Raw genomic sequence first — 14,735 nt, 5'->3', positions numbered from 1 at the left:
TTTGAAAACTATTTTTGGCTCTTTCTTGTCTGATGAGAGAGATGACTTTGATACAACTCTTTGAAATTTAGATTAACTACATGAAATTCATCACACCCAAAACAACACAAGTAGAGATTCAAGAACATTGGATTACAAATCCAGGTTTTATGAGGCATCTGCTCCGAACAGAGAAAGGAATTGTGATGGCAATCCACACAATGAAGACCACTGCCATGAGTATTCATTGATGACTGTAGATTTGGTAAACTTAGAATATTTCAGAGAGTCAAAGAACCACTACTAATTCACTAGAGTTGGAAAATTCTGCAAGCAGACAAAAATTCCCAGTGCATGCCATTCAGTATAAAAGCATCACTCTGACAGCTTTTAAATGAAAAAGCTGATGATTGTAAGCAAGGGTTTTACTTAGGAAGATATGGCTGGCAGTAACCTAGGCATGGCGATGTCTATGGGACAAGGAGTAGAACATTGTGATGCAAGGTTGTCAGGGTTTGGGTATATTTAAAAGTCAGAGGCAACTGGATTGATGATTTAAAGAAGTTGCAAGAGAAGGTGGGGAGTCAAGGAAATCTCCAAGACTTCTGGACTTGACAAGTGGAAAGAAGTTAGTGTCATTTGGGATGGGGAAAGTTTTGGATACACCAACTTGCAGGGAGAATTTCAAAGTTCAATGTTTAGAATTTTTGATTTTCTGGTATATATTGAGAATATTTTTCCACTTTAATATTTTTGTTTTAAATTTGTTTTTGTTTTTGTTTTTTGCTATATAGGACTTTTATATTCCCCCTAAATTATTTATTTGTTAAAGTGTGTTTATTATTAATCTCTTATATGTCTGGTACCATAGTCAATATAAATAATATCCTTGCTCCCATGCACTTATAGTCTATTGATTGGGAAAAACACTAAAGAATAATAAATCACTATCTGACATGAATATATATCACACATATTTTATTTATTTGCTGTCACATGCTGTTAAGTGTAAGATGAATTTTTTTTAATAGGAAGGTGTTTTTCAGTGTATGGAGGACTTCTATTTAATTTGAGCTCTCAGGAAAAGCCTTTCTTGTGACAAGAAATTTGAGCTGGTATCTATATGAAAGGGGACTCAGACAACAGAGCTATCTAGAAGAGTACGGGCATAAGTAAGCACAATGACCCCAAAGCAGGAGAGTTTTTGAAATGTTAAAAGTATGGCAAGAACTCAGTAAGGAAAGAAGAGGCAGTAAGAGATGAGTAGGGGAGCAGTTAGGGACCAGCTCATGTCAGAACATGAGCTCAGGAGAAAATGTGAGTATTTTTCTAAATGTGATGGGAAACCACTGGAGAACTTCATCTAGAGGAGTGTCAGGGACAGATTCAATTTTAAAAGAATCATTTGGAAAAGATAGACTTGTAGATACATATGTGTGAGGGGTGGTATTATTTGAAAATAAAAGACCATTTGAGAGGAGATTGCAATGTTCAAGTTTAGATGTGTTGTTAGCTTGGACTTAGGTGATATTGGTGGAAAGTATTTCAGAAGTATTTCAAAGATTGAACTATAGAATTTGCAGATGGATTGAATAAAAATGGGAGAGAAAGAGAAATTTGAGGTTATCTCCAAAATTTTTGACCTGAGTCACTGGAAGAAAAGAGGTGCCATTATTAAGATGAGGAATATTTGAAGGATATTAGGTTTAAGAGGAGTTTAAAAGTGAGTTTGATAGTATTACAAATTATATATTCTGAAGGAAATACTGAATAAACACCTGAATATACATGTCAGGAGTTCAGTGAATAGGTAATGGCTAGACTTGAACCTATGAACTTAGGTTCTCTGGAATAAGAAAACTAGGAAGTTAGTATAGAAAAAGAAGGAAATTAATCTATGGGCCAAACTCCTGGAGTCTGAGAAGCAACCAGTGAGGTTAAATTGATTATCTTTTAAAATATACCCTCCTTTTTTTGAGGCTCTGGGAGAAGACACCAGGTGCCCTATGAGTCAAAGGTCTCACTGATCACACGTCATGGGGTGGGGGAGACACAGGTGGGAGGCAGGGCTTCCTGAAGGATATAAGATGCATGGAAGTATGTCTTTGCCCCTTGATGCAAAGACCAAGTATCCCTAAGGCATGTCAATTCTCAGAGCACTGGTGAAAGACTCTGGGCTGCAGACTTCTGTTTGATAGGCCACCAAAACTGCTGATGGAGGCTGTGGTTTTAGCAGCTTGCTGGCAGTTGACTGTGTGTTTCTCTCATCTTTGCTCAGTCTGAAGGTGAGTGGTACCTGGAGCTTGCACCTCCCCAATGTCACCAGAGGAAAGGCACGATCCCCAGAGAGAAGGCCTGAAAATGAGCTCAATGACGCAGCTCTGTGTTATCAGATGTCATCCCAGGCTCTGATCTCTGCAGATTCAAAGCGCTGCAAGACTGCTGCATCTCTCAGCCCCGTATGCTAAGTCCTGAGCTCTAGACCCTCTTCTTGACCCCTTCTGAGGGTCCTTGGCCGTGGCACCTCACCTCCTGGTTGCACCCAGGACATTACTCAGTATCTCCGACTCTCCACATTTATGCCTGTCCCCTGGGCTCTGAAGCCCTGTCCCACCTCCCCAAGCCTTACTACAAGCACTTCCCAAGGATGTAATATCCAGTAAAAGTGAAATTGCTTGGAGGGTTTAGACGTGTCCAGATATATGGTGATGGGTGCTAACTAGATTTATTTTGGTGATTATTTCACAACATATACATATATTGAGTTATTATTTTGTACACCTGAAACTAATATAATGTTATATGTCAATTATACCTCAATAAAAAAGTAAAAACAAAATAAAATATATCTTTTTGATGTATGTGTAAAAATTAAAATACTCTTTTAAATATGATGAGTTTTTGTTTATATACTTGTTAATAGGTAGGTCAACAAGTACAACTATTTTAAGCATCACAATTATTTCAGAGTGTATAGAAGACATAATGATACCATCCTTACTAAGTACCAAGTGTAGTTTTGAGAGTCTGTTGGAAAGTGTTTATATGCAATCTAAAAACTATATATTGTTGAGAACGTGTTATGAAAATTTCCTGTTATAAGCAGTTGTTAGACAAAATATATCAAGCAGAGGCCAGTCCTCACGGATTTAAAATTCAGTGTGGAAAAGAGCTTATAAAGATTAAAAGATAAACTCAGGCTGTCCCAACTCATAGACTGACCATGTTTGTAAGTCAGTTGCTTGGCACTTCAAGTTCAATGTCACATAGAAATTTAGACACTGAATACCTACTTCTGATATCAACTGACACATCTAGTAATGGCTTTGAAAAAGAAAGTGTTACTTAGAGGAGGCTCATACCACTCTCCACACCGCAGGCCAATAAATCGAGAGAGGAGTTGTTCAGTCAAGGAATAGAGACTTTATTCTAAAAGATAGCAGACCAAGAATATGGTGGACAAATGCTTCAAATAACCATCTTAGAATCTTAGAATCAAAGAACCATCTTAAAATTCATGCTTGTTTTATACTAAAAGGGGAGGTAGTGTGGTTGGTTGTTGCAAACTTCTTGGAGCAGAAGTCCTTTGTTCTTGTAACTGTCCATGTGCGTTTGGTCACAATATTCCTGTAAACCTCAAACAAGACAAGTGTTATTCTATGTTCTGTGACTTTGTATCTCCAGATGAATAGAAAAGAGTTATACCTTTAAAGATCAGAGCCTTGAGAATGGGCTATGGTGTATATTTCAGGCTATAGGCAACATTCTTTTACAAAGGTGCAGAGCCAGCATAACTAAGCACAGGCAACAGAGCACAAGGGTTAGAGATAAAGGGGTCAGATTTATTCTTCTCTGTTACAAAATTTCACGTGCTGGCAAACAGGAAGAAGCAAGGATGAGTGATGACTATTTCATCAACAAGATATCTAATCCTAACCTTTTATTTTACTGCCTGAAAGAATAACCTCTTCATGTCAAAAGCTCTTTGTTTTTAGTAAGCTTCGCCTCACCTCTATCTGACACCAAGTTAAATGAAATCATCTTAAGGGTAAATGAAGTAAATAGATATGACTTTGGAGAAGCTCATAAATCTGAAATCAAATCCTAACTCTCCTATTAAGAAGGGAAATGTTGCCTTAGGGTTGTTACTTAATTTCTTTAACACAGCTTTTCTTTTTGTTACAAGTGGATAAATAATAATTTCTTAATGGGATTACAATGATATAATAAATGCAATATAAAACACATTCATGCCACTCAGAAAAATGCTTAGTACATTTTAGGTAATCAATATATAATAATTAATCATTTTTCTGTAAGCACATTATCATTTTGAGTTTTATAAAATATTTTAACACTAGAAAGGCTATGATAATGGCATAAAATACAAGGTGTACTTTTGTGCCCCACCTATTTTACTTTTTTCCATTGCATACTTTTAGAAATAAAAATGTTCTGTATATATTAATATAAGACCTTAGTACCTGCTTTGCTGGTGATTACATTTATCTGAAGCTTTGAGTTTCAGTATTTGGTCATTGAGAATATCAAAGAATAAAGAAAAATGACACATGTCAGGGAGCAAAAAGATTTAGGAAATTATGGAAATTTAACCATGAGATTCTGGGACATCTTGCTAAGAAGCAAGATGTGGCCAGATGAGAGGTAGGTGAGGGGATAGAAAAAAGATTCAGTATGCCTAATCATGTTTGGGAGAGAAGAGAGTGGATACTGGGGGAAAGAAGGAGCTCCCAAGAGCGCCCTATTACTTTTCAGTTCAATACCTTTAATCCTGCCATTATAGATGCCTCCCTAAACTAGTCCTGAGAAGAATTAAGAATTCTGGATGGATTAGAAGTGAAAGAGTGTTCTTGTCAGCACTTATCTAAGAACAAGGAGAAAGAACAGAATACTGGTTATCCAAAGCAGCAATAGCAGGGACAGAAGGGAATGCCAATACTCACTACAGTGTGATTTATATTAAATTTTTTACAGTTTATGTTAACAGTCTATTGAGGTATCTTAAGGTTTCAATAGAGGCATTTCAGGCACAAGGTGGGCTTATTAGACAAAGCATAGGACTTTTTACTCCTTTCTCTATTTTTTCCTATTTTATTTATTTGGGTTGGCATATAAGTTTTTATGACAAAAGTTGTTTCTCAGGGGAAAATAGGAAAGAAGAAAGGATAGAAGGTAGGTGGATAGAAAAAGAAGGAAGAAAGGAAGGAAAGAAGACCTCTATTCTATAAACAGATAGTACATGCTAAAAGCAGGTGACTGGTAGAAGCAATAACGTATCCAATTTTAGGAAGGGAAAGCTCATTATATAATGGAATGAATGGTAGTGATAAAGAAAGTTTTATGGATATGCAAAGTTGAAATCAACTTTGAAATCTGTTTCATATTCAAATAAGTGATAAGAAGGGGGAGTGATTTAATGGTTGGGAGAATGAATTTAGACAGATGAAGATAAGAATAATCCTCAAATATGTCCATTCTTAAAAATTTTGAATGCTCCTCTGATGGTGACTAGAATTTGTCCCTGTGCTTCATTCCACAAAGCCAAGGGAGTTTTAGTAAAGTTCTCTGTTGGCCGCCAATCTTTTCCCCTGCTGATAAATGTGTTAGCTTTCTATACTACTGCTAAAACCCACTTGGACAAATTGAAAACAATTCTGTTTTCATCAGCATTGAATTACAGATATAAAATATTGTATGGGAATTATAATTTGATAAATGGGAACATTCTGGGTCCCATATTGAGTTTAGATGGTTACAGTGTCTTTAATACATGCATCCGTTTGGCACTGGCACATTTGTGTATTTGTGTATCACATTTCTCATTTATGTTTAATGATAGATAGATTCCAAATAATACAAGATGTTCCTCAACATGTTAAACTTCTGGTGAGTAAGTGAGCAGACAGTGAGTCCTCTTTTTTCCAGTATACCTCATACTCTCAACATAACTGTTCAAAGAAGATCTGTACTTCAGACTGATTAACTGATATTTTCCAATCCCAGGCAAAGAACAGAATAAAATGAACAATTTCTTCCCTCCAAAAGAAGAAAGTATACTTAATAAGAACAAAGTAAAGATTGCAGTGCATCTAAAATTCCAGGCTATTTTCTTCAGTCTACAGTCAAATGTGGAATTCAAGGCAACTTCCAGTGAGGTGTAGATTTTGGGGGCACTGGATGTTTTCAAAGATGTCTGCAGCTAAATTAGGGAACTAGGTAGATATTGCCTTCAACATGATTCGAATTTACTTATTACTTTATCTATTACCTCTACTACAAATGCACCACTCACTTATCAGTTTTTCCCATCTTCAATTTCCTTCTCTTTAAAGCCAGCAAGTGTTTGCAATTTATTTTCTTTGAATACTTCTCAGGTTTTTCAACCTACTCTAAAATTCGATAGTTTCCCCTTTCCCATAAAATTACAAAATTAAGTTATTTAGCCTGGCCAGAAATGTTACCTGCATTCATTGTCCATTCTAGCTTTGCAACATTATCTCTTTTTTTTTCTTTTCTCTTTTAAAAAATTTTTTTCTTCCATTAATCCACCTGGTATTTTATCCAAATTAAACTATTTTTCTCCCTCATATTTCAACAGACCTGACGATAAGCCTTACTCTGGATGGTTACATCTTGGGATGCCTGGGAATGGTACCTCAGTACAACTAAATCCTCTGAATTTTTTCAGCATTATGGTATGACTTCCACTCACTAGCTACCATGTTGATAAGTGGATTAGAAATCAGTATCTCTAAGGCAAGATATACTCACATCCTGATACAGTTTATGTAGACTTTGCACCTGGCTGTATCAGACCAACCTACCCATGTAGAGTCAGAGTGAATGACTACTACCTCTCATAATAATAGAAAATAAACAGAACAGTATAAAGTTCTTCCACCTGAGAATGGCAAAAGGTGCTTTCAGAACCAAACTCTTTGATCCCCAGCTTCATTACTTCTAGCAATGTTCCACAGGCAACATTCATTCTCCAAAATTTCCTGAGTAATAGAACACTGATCAATGTGCTCAGCTAAAAGACTACAGTCCTCAGCCTCCTTTCTAGGTTACAGGACTGAATTTTGGCCACAGAGAAAAAGCAGAAGTGTTGTGTATGCACTCTGGAAGACTCTTAAAAGGCAGTGACAAGTTTATTCCCCTTCTATTTTAATTAGGCATAGGTTAGACCTTTTGAAATGGTCCCATAATTCTTGGGTGTTCTTTTCTTTTTCTTTTTTCTCTTTTCTTTTCTTTTCTTTTCTTTTACTTTACTTCTTTGGCTGCAGCATGTGGCTTGCAGGATCTTAGTTTCCTGACCAGGGATCCAACCTGGGCCACTGTCAGAGAGAGTGTCAAGTCCTAAGCACTGGACAGCCAGGGAATTCCCTATTTTTTTATTATTATTCTTCTTTTTTTCTCCTTGGATTTTGTTTTGGGAAGTTTCTGTTGTCCTGTCTTCCAGCTCACTGATCAATACTATGTTAAATAGAAGTGATAAGAGTAGGCATACTTGACTTGTTCCAGATTTTAGATAAAAGGCTTTCAGCTTTTCACTGTTGATATGATGTTAGCTGTGTATTTGTCATAAGTGGCCTTTATTATAATGGTTATGCTATCTCTGTACCAACTTTGATGAGAGTTTTTATCATGAATAGATGTTGAATTTTGTCAAATGCTTTTTCTGTGTCTATTGGGATGATAATGTGATTTTTATCCTTCCTTTTATTAAGGTGGTATATCAAATTGATTGGAGAATATTGAACCATCCTTGCATCCCTGGAATAAATCCACCTTGGTCCTCCTTGACCTCAGACTATACTACAAAGCTACAGTAATCAAAACAGCATGGTAATGGCACAAATATAGATACATAGATCAATGGAACAGAATAGAGAGCCTGGAAATAAACCCACACACTCATAGTCAATTAATCTGTGACAAAGGAGACAAAAATTTACAATGGAGAAAAGAGTCTCTTCAATAAGTGATGTTGGGAAAACTGGATAGCTACGTGTAAAAGAATATTAGAACATTCCTCACACTATATACAAAAAGAAACTCAAAGTGGATTGAAGACCTAAATATAAGACCTGAAACCATAAAGCTCCTAGAAGAGAAGATAGCAGAACACTCTTTGACATAAATTGAAGCAATATATATTTTTAATCTGTCTCCTAAGGCAAAATAAACAAAAGCAAAAATAAACAAATAGGACCTAATTAAACTTTAAAGTTTTTTCACAGCAAAGGAAAACATCAACACAGTGAAAAGACAGCCTATTGAATGGGAGAAGTTTTTTTTTTTTTTTTTGGCGGTACGCGGGCCTCTCACTGTGGTGGCCTCTCCCATTGGGGAGCACAGGCTCCGGCCGTGCAGGATCAGCGGCCATGGCTCACTGGCCCAGCTGCTCCGCGGCTTGTGGGATCTTCCCAGACCGGGGCACGAACCCGTGTCCCCTGCATCGGCAGGCGGACTCTCAACAACTGCGCCACCAGAGAAGCCCATGGGAGAAGATATTTGAAAATGATATGACAGATAAGGGGGTAATATCCAAAATACATAAATATCTTTTACAAGTAAATGTCCAAAAAATAAAAATAAATAAAAAATGGACAGAGACTCTGGGAGGGCCCTGCACTGGGACGCAAAGGAAAGTAGTTGCTGATTGTTGGAGTTTCTTTTGGTCTTCATGAGTTTTCACAAATCCATTATGATGCTGTGAAGATTAAAATTGATCCTGAGTTAGAAAAAAAGCTGAAAATGAATAAAGTGTCATTGGAATCAGAGTATGAGAAAATAAAGGACTCCACTTTTGATGAGTGGAAGAATATTCAAGGACCCAGGCCTTGGGAAGATCCTGACCTTCTCCAAGGAAGAAACCCAGAGATCCTTAAGACTAAGACAACTTGACTATGATGATTCTTTTTTTTTTTTTAAATAGAAATGTTATCAACTGGAATTCCCACTATATACTCCTATCCAGTGGAAAGAAATTTCCAGACCTGCAGAAACCTGGATGAGAGTAATATGATGACAAGTACTCTTGATAAAAAGTCAAGTACAGGTTTTCATATGTCCTAAATCATTTATTTGCAAATGAAGGTAACAATGTTGACCACATATACTTTATGCTGCTCAATAAAAATGTGAATACTGCTTAAAAAAAAAAAAGGGCAGATAACCTGTATAGACATTTTTCCAAAGAAGACATATAGATGGCCAACAGACACATGAAAAGATGCTCAACATAGCTAATCATCAGAGAAATGCAAGTCAAACTCAGAATGAGATATCACCTCACACCTGTCAGAATGAGTATCATCCAAAATCTACAAATAACAAATGTTGGCAAGGGTGTGGAGAGAAGGGAAGTCTTGTACACTGTTGGTGGGAATGTAAATTGGTGTAACCAACATGGAAAACAGTACAGTGTTTCCTCAAAAAAGCTAAAAATAAAGCTACCATATTGTCTAAAAACCCACCTCCTGTGTATATATCCAAAGAAAATGAAAACACTAATCTGAAAAGGTACATGCATCCCAATGCTCATTGGTTTTAGTATGCTTCAACTAACCTCTTTCTGACACCAAGTTAAATGACATAATCTCGGGGGTAAATGCAGTAAAATGAACACAGACTTCTCAGACAGAAAAAGGCAAATACTAAATATGGAATATTATCACTTATATTTGGTATCTAAAAAATAAAACAAACAAATGTATATAACAAAACATAAACAGATTCACAGATGTAAAGAACAAACTAGTGGTTACCAGTAGGGAGCAGGAAAAGGGAAGGAGCAAGATAGGGGAAGGAAATTAAAAGATACAGGACAGGGAAATATAGCCATTATTTTGTAATAACTTTAAATGGTGTATAATCTATAAAAATATTGAATCACTATGTTGTACACTTGAAACTAATATAACATTGTAAATCAACTATACGTCAATAAAATTTAATCAATTAAAAGTAAATCAATAAGTAAATTTCAGCAAAGATCAGCACCTGTAGTTCTCATTAAAACACATATTGCCTAGTTCTGCCGCTTGAACTATCTGATTCAGTACGTCTGAGGTAGGAACTCATAATTTGCATTTCTAACAAATTCTTACGTGATGCTGAGACGCTTTGAGAAGCAATGTCTTAAGTCATCTCTTGTATGTAAGGAGTTTTCTTTTCTCCCTTGCATCTAGAACAGTACTATTGAAAAAAAAAAACCCACAAATCATTTTATATGTGGCTTAATTCTCTCGTAAACTTCAGTTGAGAAAGTTTGCCAGAAAATGTCACAGTATTTATGAAAAATACCTTTTAACTCTTCCTATGAGCTGTGTGGAAACAATGTGAGAACTTTATTAATGAGAAACTCTTAGCATCTGTGAGATTGCTTTGAAAATCCCCATGCACTGAAAATAAGTATTTAAATTTAATCTTGTCTAGTTATACTTTATGGAAATGACCTATGATGAGTGTACCCTACACTAGTTTGAAGGAAAGCGTCTATTAATTAAATATCTAGCTGAATAAATTATTGAAAAGATTTATATACTATGGGGTCTCTGGTTTTCAGAATGTGTTACCACGCCCTTCTTCTCTGACCTGTTTTATGTCTCTAAGTACTTATGGAAGCTTAACCCTGAAAACTGAATCTGAAATTCTTTCTGCTTTGAACCCCTTATTCCCTAATGCAGTAACAGTGAGTGAGTGTAGTTATGAGAACAGCAAAATATTTCTCTACATGTATTTAATAAAGAATGAGACTATCTCAAGTCTCTCAGGCATCTTAAGATTTATGGTATAGAACTTGCACACACTATAATATCCCCTCCCTTTTCGTAGGGCTTCTTGTCCTCTCTTCTTTTAGTGTATCCTTTCTTGCTTGAGAAAATTAAATCTGAATTTTAAATTTTCTTCCTTCCTTTTTTCTTTGTCATTCAACTTAGCATGATTATTATTATTATTATTTTGCTTTTGTCAATTATTTTCATGATGGATTACCTCTGTTTATTTTAGATTTCATTTGCCTTATTTCAGTTTGCTTTTCTGTGTTGCTGCCTTTATTTCATGTTCAGAATTGTTTGTCAGCCTTTTGGTTTTTCCTGCCTTTTATTCTCCCTTTGTTGGTTCTCTGGTGCTCTTATTTTGCTGCTAGAGTCAAATTGAATGTGAAACCAGTGTCACATGTGGATTTACTCTGTTCTGCATGACAATTTTTCCTTTATGTTTTTGTTTGTTACAAATTATCATGGTTTATAAACCCTTCCAGGCTTTTCAAAGGGTATTGTATTAGTAAACATGAAAAATAAAAGGATGTAGCAGTTTCAAAGGGACAAATTCCCTTTTAGGAGTCACAGAGGATGCTAAAGTAAAGCAGTAGAATAGCGATTGAATATATTTTCCAACATCATGAGGTAATACGGTTGCTCTTATAATGTCACCAAAGTTAATGAGGCAACATCGTGTGGAGTGACAGGATGGCTCAGAGCAAACCTCATGGCACATTCTAAACAGAACAACGAAGGCCTCTTTGCTCACTGGAGATTAGTTTCAAAATAATTTAGAAAATAGGGTCTACTTATGAAAAATTGAATCACTGACCCAGGTTTATCCAGGGCCTCAGATACCTGGTAGTAAGGTAGATATATGGTTGGCTGAACATATTCTTTTCTACATACCTTGTTGACCCAAACTTGAAAAAAAAGATCCTTAAGCAGTCTTTGTCCATCTTAAGATCTTGTTAGATAGTACCTCCAGGTTTTTCAGTGTCCAGCCCTAGCAATCACTGGCTCATTAAGGAGGAGGCTTTACTGAAAGTATAGTGGTTTAGGCAGAAAATTTCCAGGACACTGATGACTTAGGGTGAAAAACAAAGCAAAAACTACATCAAAGTTCAAAGGAAGTTAGATTGCTAGAATGCCAGCCAAAACCTTGCCAAAGAAAGACACTGTCATGGCGACTACGGTCACTGAGAACACTGGTTTTGTAACAGCATAAATTCTTCACTGCTCTACTTTTATTTATTTAATTTTTTTTGAACTTAGAAAATATGCAGTAGGTTAGAATTTTTTTTTGTAAAACAAACAACCACTTTAACAACCATCTATTCATGTAGTTCTCTGTTCTCCACACTGAGAATCCAAAACAGGTCCTGGGGATAACTTTTGAAAACAACACACCCATGAAAAAAAAAATCTCAACCAAGAACACACACTTTCTGCCTATCTCTGGTGTCCCAAAGGATGAAGGAAACCTGAACATTTACATAAGACTCTGATGCCAGGAGCTAACTGCTCCTGTTGGACTCCAGCCCGGAGGAGGACACGGTACTCACCAGTCATTAGGCTGCAGTAACTGGGATAAGAGAGACTGGGAAAGTCGGGTCAAGTAATCCTCATTTACCCCCCTGCTCACAATCTCTCTGAAACCAGGCAAGGACTCCAGGACCTTTACTTTAGTCTAGAAGTTCCAGGCAGGGTATTTTGCTGGTTGAACCTAGATTATATACTCATGACCTAGAAGTCAGGATGGTGGCAGAAGTATTCACCTTCTCATCTGAGAGTTAGGCACATAGGAATTCTCATGGGGGAAATTCCTTCAATAGAAGGAAACCAAGATGCAGGAGAGCCAATGATGAATATCTTTTATATACATATTATGTATACATTTTTGAACACTAATCTTGGGGATAAATGCAGTAAAATAAATACTGCAGTAAAACTATTTTACCTGTTTTGGGATTTTATAAAATTGAATCAAAATGTATGTTTTGTCGAATAACATTCTTCTTTTATTCAATATGAGGTTTATACACTGCATATTGATATGTGTAGCAAATAGGTTTTTTCCTGAGTGACACTGTATTCCATTTTAAGAATACATTACAATGTATATATTTATTTATTCTATTTAGGATTTTTCCTGTTTTGATTACTACAGACAATGTTTTAAACACTCTTTTCAATGTATCCTGACTTTCTCCAGAGTATTTCCCCAGGGGTGGAATTTCTGGGTTTTAGAGGAATATTTACATATTTACATTTGATAAGTAATGAAAAATTATTTTCCAAAATGTTTATACCAATTTGTACTTCCACCATCAATTTGTGAGAGTTCCCATTCCCCCTGCATTTGTTCGTTATTGCTACAGTGATGCTGGCAAGCCAGCTCAAACAGAGTGGCTGAGCATAGCAATCATTTATTCTCATTATTATAATCTGTGGGTTGTCTCTACTTCACACTGTAGTTGTGTGGGTCTAAGTCTGCTCCATGTGCCCCTCATTCCAACTTCCTATTGTGATGGCAGATGCATGAGAGAGCAAGGCAATAGCATGCACACTTTCAAAGCTTCTGCTAACATTACTTTTACTAACACCCCACTGGCCAAAGCAAGCCCACAGGCTAATCAAAAGTCAGAAGTGAGGAAATATATTCCACCTTTGGTGGGAAATACTGCTTGGTTACATGACAAAGATGTGGACATAGGGGGGAGTGAAGAGTTGGGACCAATAATTTATCGTATCTCTGCATTCTCATCAACATTTGGTATTTTCAAACTTCTTAAAATGGTATGTAAAATTATCTCATTGTCACTGTAATATGTATTTACCTGATCATTAATGAGGCTGGACATATTTTTATACCTTCATTGGCCTTTTATGTGTCCCCTTTTGTGAAGTGGCTGATTAAGTTTTCTGCCCCATTTTTTTAAAAAAGATCCTTTGTCTTTTCTTAAGAGTCATTTTGTATTTTGATATTTTTCTCCCCCCCCACATATATTCTTATCAAGTCTTTTAACTTCCTTTATAATGATTTTTACCAAAAGTTCTTACTTGTAACATAATCAGATATATCCTTTGATATATGGTTAACACATTTTTTTTCTCCTGCTTAAGAAGTCCTTTTTCAGAGTGAGGTTATGAAAATATTCTCCTACATTATATTATCTTCAAAAATATTTATAGCTCTGTCTCACAAATTTAGTTACTCAATGTATCTTGATATGACAGGTCTTTCCACTTGATCTTCCTTAAGTGTGTCTTGGGCTATTCTTGTCCTTTTGTACTTGAAATAAATTTTAAATCAGCATTCCAAGGTGTACAAAATACTGGTATATTTATTTTAATGTATAGTACATTGAAGTTACACACTGAAGTTACATATTGAATTAAGACAGAATTATTTCCAATAATAAATTTAATGAATTTTTCAATTCATAAAACATATTTTGATCTTTGGAATTTTTCTACTTTTGTAATTTTCTCAATAAAGGCCTTATATTTTTAAGTTAAGTTTATTCCTGGATACTTGATGTTTTTGCAGCAATGGTAAGGGTGTCATTATAAACATTTTATTTTCTAGCCATTTATTTTCTAACCATTTAGTGATGGAATGTAACATTCGTGAGATCTTTATATTTTGCCCAGCAATACTTTTGAGTTCATTCACTAATTCTAACAATATTATCTATTAATTACTTTGGGAATTTCTATGTATGAATTAATATCATCTGTGAATATTGAAAGTCTTATTTCTTCCTTTCAAATTCTTATAACATTTATTTTAATTGCTTGCATTTAATGTATTGGCTATGTCCTAAAGTAAAGTGTTGAAAAAGCAGACATTTGGGCTTTAAATTGGTTATGAAAAAGAATGGTTTGCACATTTTACCATTAAATATTGTTTGCTCTAAATTTTGAGGATATTTTTATCACTTTTTGAAAAAAATCTCTCAG

The 14,735-nt window shown here is 35.6% G+C and overlaps 1 protein-coding gene across 1 annotated transcript; it reads left to right on the top strand.

Moving 5' to 3' along the window:
- Positions 1-439: 439 nt before the first annotated feature.
- LOC112063771 (cytochrome c oxidase assembly protein COX16 homolog, mitochondrial-like) lies at positions 440-8,910 on the top strand. The gene is made up of 3 exons (XM_024119520.1): positions 440-498; positions 2,258-2,438; positions 8,659-8,910. The coding sequence occupies exons 1-3, from the start codon at positions 440-442 to the stop codon at positions 8,908-8,910; spliced, it is 492 nt and encodes a 163-aa protein (XP_023975288.1).
- The last annotated feature ends 5,825 nt before the right edge of the window (positions 8,911-14,735 follow it).

Source organism: Physeter macrocephalus, chromosome 7, assembly GCF_002837175.3.
Source record: "Physeter macrocephalus isolate SW-GA chromosome 7, ASM283717v5, whole genome shotgun sequence".
NCBI classification, from domain to species: Eukaryota; Metazoa; Chordata; class Mammalia; order Artiodactyla; family Physeteridae; genus Physeter; species Physeter macrocephalus.
Note: the sequence above shows the minus strand (reverse complement) of the source record. Positions and strands in the feature narration are given on the sequence as shown.

Coding starts and splice junctions, on each gene's coding strand:
- LOC112063771 (XM_024119520.1), top strand. CDS start 440: ATGGCGATGTCTATGGGACAAGGAGTAGAACATTGTGATGCAAGGTTG. Junction 499..2,257: donor GCAAGGTTGTCAGGGTTTGG/GTATATTTAAAA, acceptor ATCTTTGCTCAG/TCTGAAGGTGAGTGGTACCT. Junction 2,439..8,658: donor CTGCTGCATCTCTCAGCCCC/GTATGCTAAGTC, acceptor AAAGGAAAGTAG/TTGCTGATTGTTGGAGTTTC.